The sequence below is a fragment of the Manacus candei genome, unplaced genomic scaffold (assembly GCF_025592945.1).
Source record: "Manacus candei isolate 608988 ecotype Guabito, Panama unplaced genomic scaffold, ASM2559294v1 h1tg000084l, whole genome shotgun sequence".
Lineage (NCBI taxonomy): Eukaryota > Metazoa > Chordata > Aves > Passeriformes > Pipridae > Manacus > Manacus candei.
In genome coordinates, this window is record NW_026138132.1 from 1688185 (window position 1) to 1697535 (window position 9351).

Consider the following 9351-nt stretch of genomic DNA (forward strand, 5'->3'; position numbering starts at 1 on the left):
ATGTGCTCCCAGCACCAGGAGATGCTCCGGGCTGGCCGAGGTCCCCGGGATCGATGCCGGTGGCTCGGAGGGGACCCGACACATCAGCCCAGAGCAGAGCCCTGGGCAGCAGAGCCCTGGGCAGCAGAGCCCTGCCCTGGGCAGCAGAGGCCACAGGATCGATGGGGAGTGAAGGAAATACGGCTGTGGACATGCAGCTTTTACAGCTTCCTTCCCAACACAGCCAGGCTTTATGGACTCCTGGGAATCGCCAATTCATCCCAGGGCCCAGCTCCTTTAGAGAGTCCACAGACTGGGAAAACGGGGGCTGTTCTCCAACCTGTTTTCCCCCACGGACTGGAATGACCCAATTCCCAGTAATAACCAGCCTGGAGTGCCTCAAGCCACCGAAAGGGAAAGGGAAAGCAGGTGGGAGGGAGGCAGGAGTTGGCCGTCCCTCCACTTTGCCACCTCCTCGCTCCTCATCCCACACCTCACCATCACCTTCATTTATCCCCCTCCCCTGCCCCGAGAAGCCTTTCCAGGAGCTCCAGAGCTCCACAAACGAGACAGGAGGAGAGAATCCAGACCTTCCCAATTAAGGCAATTTTTCTGAATGAAGGGCCCTGCCCCTCCCCTCTCCGGGAGCGTGATTGACATAAATCCCGGGGCTGATTAGGGGCTTGTCATTTAGCACCTCTAATTCCTGCCCCCTAATGGCATTAGGGGCTCCTCGGCAGGGCTCTAATGCGGTTTCCAGCTCTCCCTGGCGCCTGGGATGGGCGCGGGGCGGGGGCGCTGCCGAGCGAGCGCATCCCTAATCCGAGGAGACAGTAATGGGAAAACGAGCTGCCTTGACAAGGTGCGCGGAGCCGGCAGGAAAGACGCGCCCGGGAGCGGCATCTCCGGGCCACGGGCAGCACCCCCGTCCTGGGCGTTCAGCTCTTTAATCCCCCGTCCCGGCTGTTCAGCCCCTGAATTCCCAGTCCTCTCCACCCTGGAGGTGGCTGCCCCCCTCTTTTGGTGCCCTCCAAGCCTTGCCAGCCCAGCTTTCCCTTGGGATCCTCCCTGCTTTCTCCACAGGGCTGCATCCCTGGCCTGTGCCCAGTCCTGATTTCCCCATCCTGGGGTTGCCCATGCCCCTCTTTCCATGCCCTGCCCCTCCAAGCCTTGCCAGCCCAGCTTTCCCTTGGGACCCTCCCCGATTTTTCCACGGGGCTGCACCAGTTCTTTTTTCCCCCATCCTTATTTCCCCAGCACGGAGAAGCCCCACATCCCTGTTTCCATGCCCTGCCCTTCCAAGCTTTGCCAGCCCGGCCTTCCCTTGGGATCCTCCCTGTTTTCTCCACCCTGGTCTGTGCCAATCCTTAATTCCCCATCCCCTCCATCCCAGAGGTGCCCACAGCCCTCTTTCCTCGCTCTGCCCCTCCAATCCCTGCCAGCCCAGCCTTCCCTTGGGATGTTGCTCCATGCCCTTTGCCATGCTGGGACACAGCTCTGCCTCCCCCCTGCTCCTGGAGGGATGCTGGGAGGGGGCTCAGGAGCATTTGTGCCCCTCCAGGCTCCCAACAAATCCCTGTTTTGATGATCCCTGCTCCTGGATGATTTATAATCAGCATAATTCAATAGCCATAATAACTCCCAAATCAGATTAAACCTCTCTGTTTGTCTGGGGGCTTTGTGCTCCACTCCTTTCCCTCCCTCTGTGCCATTGATTTTTTCCCAGCCCAGCCCCTGGCTGAGCCCCTCCAAGGGCTTTTCCAGGTTTGCATCCTCCTTACCTGGACTTAACATTCCAGGACAGGTTCCCTTTTCCACCCTAAACCCCATCCACGTGGATGGGGCAGGCAGGGGATGCTGTTCCAGCACCAAAACTCCCACTGCACTTCACCCAGTCCAGGCTGCCGCCTCCAAAATTTGATCAGTGCCATTCCCAGCCATCCCTTGCTATCCTGCCTGCCCACCACAAATCCCATTAGGCCTGTAGGATTTGGAACTGAAGTCTGGGAGGTTTTTCCATTCCTTTATGGTGCCATTCCCAGCGATCCCTCGTTATCCTGGCTGCCTGCTTCCAGTAGGGTTCGGAAGTGAAGTCCAGGAGCTGTTTCCATGTTTTTGCTTGATGAAGAGGAACAGAGGTGGAGGCAGGAGCAGGGATGCAGCGGGAAGCCGGGCTGGAGGAGGTGAGGATTGTGTTAACACTGATTAATAATAAATAACCACTGTAATGAGCGTTAATTAATTAATAATAACACGTGCTGGAGCAATTGGCTCCCGGTGAGTGGCACTGGGCTGTCAGGAGTCCCCATGGCTCCAGCTGGGGGATGATCCTGGAATGCCCAGGGTCTGGAGAAGGGATAGGTAGGGATAACCCCTCGCTGCCATTGGAATGGCTCCAGGAACAACCCCCCTCCCTCAGTGAATCCCACTGCCAGGGTGTGGAAAGATCTGCCTCACTCCGTATTTTTTTCTCGGTCCCATGTGGAAAAAAACTGCTGGAGACTTGGTTGTTTTTTTTAATTATTTTTATTTTTGACCACTCTTAGGTGTTTCTGCACCTGGAGCACCCCCGTGGGATCCCACCTGGAGCAGGTGATGGAGCCCAGGGCCACCTGCCCGAGGCGGAGTGTCCCGAGTGTCCCGTCCCCTCCGATCCACGACGGATCGCTGGACACGGAGCTTTAATCAGGGTGCACTATGAAAAGCACTTAATTTGCCCTATTAAAATCCGCACTTCGGGTTTTTCAGGATCCAGGAAATTAACTGAAGCACCTGAGCCGTTGCTTTGATTGGGAGAGATTATGAATAATTCATGGCTTGTCTTTGCCTTCCCTGGAAAAGAGCTGATGGGATGGGGAGGGACGGGACTGGCAGTGGCTCCCGAGGTCCCTCTGGGGTGCTGGTGGAGCTGGTGGGCTCCAGGGTGGTCTGGGTGGCGTGATGGGCACAGACAGAGCCTGGCACAGCCCTGGGAGAGCAGCCTGTGCCAGGGAAACACGGAATTCACCGTGGGTGAATTCACGGAATTGGGGATGGTGCTGGGCTGAGGGGCTGGATCTGCCCAAGGAAGGGCTGGGCAGGGCTGGAGGTGGCTGGGAGGAGGAGGAGGAGGAGGAGGAAGAGGAGGAGGACCCAGAGCAAGTCAGGCTGTGTCCAGCCACATACTGGTCCGTACTGGGAGGAGCAGAGCCAGCCACGAAAACCTCCGTGACAGTGAAGCCGAGTGTTCCGTCTATAACTCAGAGGGGGTGGAAAGTGGGTTTATAAAAAGAATTAAAAGTAAAAATGTGGCTGAAGCAGCAAGAATTTACGGCCCTGCTGGTGCTGAGGGAGGATGTGGCAGGACCTTCAGACGGGCACAGCCCTGCCACGGCCACTGGTGCACACTGGGAGCACTGGGGGGCTGCGTGTGGGCACGGGGGCTCTCGGGGGCGGGACGGGCATCCCTGGGGATTGTCCATCCCGGGGTGTGGGATGTGCATCCCCAGCCGGCACAGGCTGAGCATCCCAGGCCCATGGATGCTCCCACTGCCTCTGGAGGGGTGCGCGGGGGTCCGGGACGGGCAGGGCTGGTATTCCCGAGCTTTGACTGGGACGAGGGGCGGGATTTGGCACCCGGGGCCGCGGGGGGACCACAGCGGGGGGCACGGGCTGTTGTACGGTGGGCACGGGCTGTTGTACGGAGGGCACGGGCTGTTATACGGTGGGCTCGCACTGCCCTCCAGTGGGCGCATCGCAACTGCAGAGCTTCCCAGATGTGCCCCTGCCGCTGCCCAGATGTGCCCCAGCACTGCCCAGATGTGCCCCAGCACGGCCCAGATGTGCCCCCGCCGCTCCTCAGGGATGCCCGTCCCCCCCAAAGCCGCGGGTGCGCTGAGCTGGGAGGGGTCTCAGCTCTGCGGGGGTCGGGAGAACTCTGCCCGGGGACAGCCGGGGGTGGGTCCTTTCCTCCTCTCCTCCCCACTCACTGCAGGTTCCTCTTCTTGGCCACCTTGAGGGCCACGTTGTCGTAGTCGGTGTCGCCGAGCCACTCCTTGCCCTGCAGCAGGAAGGGCTGGCGCAGCGGGACGGGTCTCTTGGGCACGGCGTAGTCGTCCCGCTGGGGGTTGTAGGGCTGCTCGTGCCCGGGGGGCTCCTCGGGGGCCGCCTGCAGCCTCCACGCCTCGCCCTTCACCTCCTCGGGCTCGTCGTACACGGCCAGGGCGGAGAGACCCTCGGGCTCGTCGTAGATGTGCTCGGGCTTGGCGGCCGTGGGGCGCGGGGGGGGCTGCTGGGGGGGCTGCTGGGGACCCCCCCCGGGCTCCCTGGGGTTGTAGGGGGGGTCGGGACCCCCCTCGGGGCCCCCCAGGCCGCCGAACTGGCGGGCCAGGAGGGCTTTGGCGATGGTGTCGAAGGGCACGGCGTACTCGCACTCGGCCCCGGCCGCGGCATCCTGCCTCCAGCTCTTGCCCGGCACCGCGGGTTTCCCCCGCAGGAGGGAATCACAGGGCTCGGCGTAGGGGTAATCAGCCCCTCGGGAGGGCTCCCCAGCCCCGGAGCAGCCGCTGAGGGGGGGCATCACCACGGGGGGCTTGGCTTTGGGCACCTTCCCCTCGCGGGCGGGCTCCTTGGGGCCGCCGGGCTCCTCGTGCCCCTGCGCCCAGCTGGGCGTCCTGGAGTGGCCGAGGGGCCGGGGGGCTTCTTCCCCAGGGCCCCCCCGGCCCCGGTGGGCGTTGATGGCCGACTCGATGGCCTGGAAGATCTCGTTGCCCTGGCGGGTGTCGAACTCGAAGTTGCCCTCCCCGGAGGTGCAGCGCCGGCCGGCCTCGAAGGAGAACGTCACCTGGGAGGGGGGACAGACACACAGCATCAATCCCTGCATCCCAGCCTGCTCTGCCCACACCCACACAGAGTCACTGAGCTTGGAAAAGAGCTCTGAGATTGTCGAGTCCCACCTGTGACCCAACCCCACCTTGTCACCCAGCCCATGGCACTGATGCCACATCCAGGCTCTGCTCAAACCCCTCCAGGGATGGAGAATTCCCCCCCCCTCCCTGGGCAGCCCATTCCAAGGGCTGATTCCTCTCTCTGGGAAGAACTTCTTCCCCATGTCCAACCTAAACCTCCCCTGGGGCAGCTCAAGGCTGTGCCCTCATCTCCTGGGAGAAAAGTCTGACCCTCCTGTTTTCCCCTCCTGTCAGGGAGCTGTAGAGAGGGATAAGGTCTCCCCTGAGCCTCCTCCTGTCCAGGCTGAACAACCCCGGCCTCTCCCCACAGCACTTGTGCTCCAGACCCTTCCCCACCGACCTTGTCCCTCCCGAAGCGCCGGAGGAAGCGGTAGGGCCAGCTGTAGAGCAGCTCCGAGCTCTGGAGGTGCCGCAGCTCCAGCGCCTCCTCCCCAGCCCGCAGGATGCAGCGGCCCCAGAGCCGGCAGCGCTGCGACGACTGCGTGGCCCTCACTGTCACCTCGAACTCCTGCTCCAGGCCGGCTGCAGGGGGGGAAAAAGGGTGGGATGGGCACCTCCCACCCCGGGGGGCTCAGGACTCTCCCCAGCCGGGGCAGTGTCCGGCTGATAAGGGCCGGAGGGCTCCGGCCACGGGCGATAGCGCGGCAAAGCCGGCCCTGCCAAACCGCAGCAGGAAGGGGCTGTTTCGGGAGGAGACTTCCCACCACACAGCCAGGAGCTGGGCTGGGAGCTGCTCCCCGGCACCAGGAAGCACGAGGAAGCACGAGGAAGCTCCCTGGTGCAGGTGGGGATGAGGGGCTGTGGGATAAAGCGCTGCCTCCCACCCCAGCAAACCCCCGCCCGCTGCTCCGTCCCCACTTCCCGCTGCCTACCTTTGCCCCGGGAGCTGTACAGGGAGTTTTCCTCCATGGAGAACTCTCCATCAGTGCCCAGCGAGCTTTGAGGGCCGTCCCTGCCCGCTGCCTGCTCCTCCCTGCTCCTCTGCCCGGGAGAGAGTGGCTGGTGAGTGAGGGCAGAGCATGGCATTGACACCTTAAACTCCACACGATATAAAATCTCAACGTGGCTCTTTCGCCCCTTTTTAGCCAAGCACCTTTGGTACAAGACATCTGAAATTGTTCTTTGGTGCTCCCTGTCAAGAATTCCGGCGGACAAAGGTTTGAGCGAGGTGAAAAAAACACCTTTATCGGGGAAAATGTGCTGGGAATGCGGAGTAACAGGGACACCCCACTGGATACGGCCAAGCCAAAACTACTCAGAAGCCTCGAAGGGGGGCACAGATGGTGAGGGTGATGAGGGCTGGGAGGAAAGGCTGGTGGTTTCAGGACCACCGACTCAAATTCGGGAGGGTGGCACGGCGGGAGGGATGGTTTTGGGGATGGGTGTAACCCGTGAGGCAACGCCCAGGTATCACAATTAAATATTGTGTTAGATATTACATTGATATAATGTTGTCACAAACATCATAAAGGCCTCTGCTCTGTGTGTGTGTGTGTGTGCAACCAAAGAGCTGCTTCTTGCCTTCCTACACTCAGAACTGCCCAGAGAACTATTTCCCCCATTTTAAAGGCAACCAACACCCCCACGGATCCCCACCCTGGGGGATCCCGGTTATCCTACCGGGAATGCCAGCTCGCACAGCCTCTGGATCCCCCATCACACCAACCCCCCCATGGACCCCCCACCCCGGGGGATCCCGGTTATCCTACCGGGAATTCCAGCTTGCACAGCCTCTGGATCCCCCATCACACCAACACCCACACTGACTCCCACCCCGGGGGATCCCAGTTATCCTACCGGGAACGCCAGCTCACACAGCCTCTGGATCCCCTGTCACACCCACACTGACTCCCACCCTGGGGGATCCCGGTTATCCTACCGGGAATGCCAGCTCGCACAGCCTCTGGATCCCATGGGCCCCCCCACCCCGGGGGATCCCGGTTATCCTACCGGGAATGCCAGCTCGCACAGCCTCTGGATCCCCCATCACACCAACACCCCCACGGACTCCCACCCCGGGGGATCCCGGTTATCCTACCGGGAATGCCAGCTCGCACAGCCTCTGGATCCCATGGGCCCCCCCACCCCGGGGGATCCCGGTTATCCTACCGGGAATGCCAGCTCGCACAGCCTCTGGATCCCCCGTCACACCCACACTGACTCCCACCCTGGGGGATCCCGGTTATCCTACCGGGAATGCCAGCTCGCACAGCCTCTGGATCCAGTCGGCCGCCTCAGCGCTGTCAGCAGCCAGGAGGAAGCGCCTGTCCGTGGTCTCCAGCAGGAAGGGGACGGTGTCCTTGGGACAGGTGGCATCGCCCCCCGCCTCGGCCACGTGCACGCAGTCGCTCAGCCGCACCAGCCTCTTGCTCCCCTCGCCTTTCCGGGCCTTCTCCGCCGGCCCCGAGCCCTCCAGCAGCTCCAGGCGGGCCGTGGAGCAGGAGCTCTCCCGGTACAAGACTCCCCAGAACTTCTTCCACTTCTGCCACGGGGAGAATCTACTTCAGGGATGCGCCCTCGTGACTTACACCCAAATGTCATAAGGGCCAGCCCCAACGTTCCTAAATAACAGGCACGTCTGGGTCACAGTTCAGCTGACCTCTGGTTAGTCATAAAGAGTTCTTTTGAAATATTTTCAGTCCTAAGAGCCAGAATCTGAAAGAGCCACTGCGTCTTGCAGAGGTTTTCTTGCCCTCCCGGGAGTTTTTGTTCCCTCAAGATTGCAGGGGAAGCCCTCCGGGGTCTGGGCGGGGTTTTTGCACCTCGCCCCGGGACTGACCAGAGGTAAACTGGGGTTTAAACATCCCTGGATAAACATCCCTGAGGCACAGCAAGGCTTTTCCAGCTGGGAGAGGCACCAGCAGCATCCCATCCTCGCCCAGCATCCAGATCCACCCCTGCAGCACCCAAAAGCCCTGCCCACGCCACCCCCCTGCTGCTGAAGGGCTTCCAGCTCCTCATTCCCTCCATTTTCCCTGGAAACACCAGCTTTTAAACAGTTCCCAGCTCGCCCCCCACGGAGCAGCAATTCGGGGCTCACAGGGGATGGGATGGGAGGCCCCAGTGCCAGAGGGGAAGTGGGGACAGAGGAAGTCCTGCACCCAAACCAGCCCATCCTCCACGGCAGCTCCTGCTCCGGGGCCTGCTGGGCCCCCAGGACCCGACAAAACACAGCTCCCTTTCCCTGGGATGGGATGTTGGGATCCACGCTGGGGTGGCCTCTGTCCTGCTCTCCACCCTCCAGCACTGCAGGCACCGTGTGCTCCTGCCTTGCCCCAGGGAGGGGATGCCCTGCCCGCCCTGCCTGCACCCTGCCCGCCTTCCCTGCCCTTCCCATGGCATTTGGATTCCCTTTGGAGGGTGTCCACGGGGAATGAGACCAGGGAACAGAGCTGGAGTTGCCCATGAGCTCCTTCCCCTTTGGGAGTTGTTGCCAAACCCCGAGTTTATCAGGCACGGAAGCAGAGAGGCTTTGGGGGTTGCATCAGTCACCCAATGTGAGGCTGGGGGTCACACCCGTCACCCCCTGGCTTTGGGGTCACATCAGCCACCCTGTGTGAGTCTGGGGGTCACATCAGCTGCCCTGTGTGGGTCTGGGGGTCACATCCATCACCCAATGTGAGTCTGGGGGTCACATCCATCCCCAAACACAAGTTTGGGGGTCACATCTGTCACCCAAGACTCGGGGTCACATCCATCACCTAATGTGGGTCTGGGGTCACATCCGTCACCCCCTGGCTTTGGGGGTCACATCAGTCACCCTGTGCGGGTCTGGGGGCCACACCCATCACCCAACACAGGTTTGGGGTCACATCCCTCACCCCCCATCTCTGGGGGTCACATCCCTCACCCCAGCTCACATCAGCCACCCCCTGGCCCTACAAAGTGTCCCCAGCACCTTCCGTCCCCCTGCCCGTCCCCACGGGGAGCTCACGGATGGCCGAGGAGCCAAGGGCTGGGAGCACCCAAATCCCTTTGGATTCCACCCCATATCCCACCCCTCCGAGCCCCCCCGTGCCCCCCGCACCCCCTCACCTTGCCAAAGGTCTGCTGGAGCTGGAGGTAGATCCCCCCCTGCTTCACCACCGCCTCCTCCATCCTCCCACCTCCGGCATCCTCCAGCGTGTCCCACCGTGTCCTGCAGTGTCCCACCGTGTCCTGCAGTGTCCCACCGTGTCCCTCAGTGTCCCACCGTGTCCCTCAGTGTCCCACAGCTCCAGGGGGTCCCATCCAGGCCGTGTTCCCCCCTCCCCTCTCTCTGTGGTGTGAGGGCCGGGCGGGCTCAGCACGTGACGTGTGGTTTGGGTTCTGCCGCTTCCTCCGCTCGCGACGGTTTCCTGCGGCCCCGAGAGCCCCACGAGGGACTGGGGGGACAGGGATGGGGACAGGGCTGGGGACAGGGCTGGGGACAGGGATGGGGGACAGG

The 9351-nt window shown here is 62.1% G+C and overlaps 1 protein-coding gene across 1 annotated transcript; it reads right to left on the minus strand.

Moving 5' to 3' along the window:
- Positions 1-930: 930 nt before the first annotated feature.
- Positions 931-9351, minus strand: DOK2 (docking protein 2). The gene is made up of 6 exons (XM_051811866.1): positions 8961-9351; positions 7117-7407; positions 5798-5906; positions 5266-5447; positions 3944-4801; positions 931-942 (listed from the first exon to the last, which is right to left on the minus strand). The coding sequence occupies exons 1-5, from the start codon at positions 9021-9023 to the stop codon at positions 3944-3946; spliced, it is 1503 nt and encodes a 500-aa protein (XP_051667826.1). The 5' UTR covers positions 9024-9351; the 3' UTR covers positions 931-942.

What these genes read in the sequence shown, in the direction of transcription:
- DOK2 (XM_051811866.1), bottom strand. Translation starts at nt 9,023, where the DNA reads ATGGAGGAGGCGGTGGTGAAGCAGGGGGGGATCTACCTCCAGCTCCAG. An exon ending in TCCAGCAGACCTTTGGCAAG is followed by an intron (nt 7,408 to 8,960) that starts GTGAGGGGGTGC and finishes TCCCCGTGGCAG; the next exon opens with AAGTGGAAGAAGTTCTGGGG. An exon ending in GGCGCTTCGGGAGGGACAAG is followed by an intron (nt 4,802 to 5,265) that starts GTCGGTGGGGAA and finishes CCCCCCTCCCAG; the next exon opens with GTGACGTTCTCCTTCGAGGC.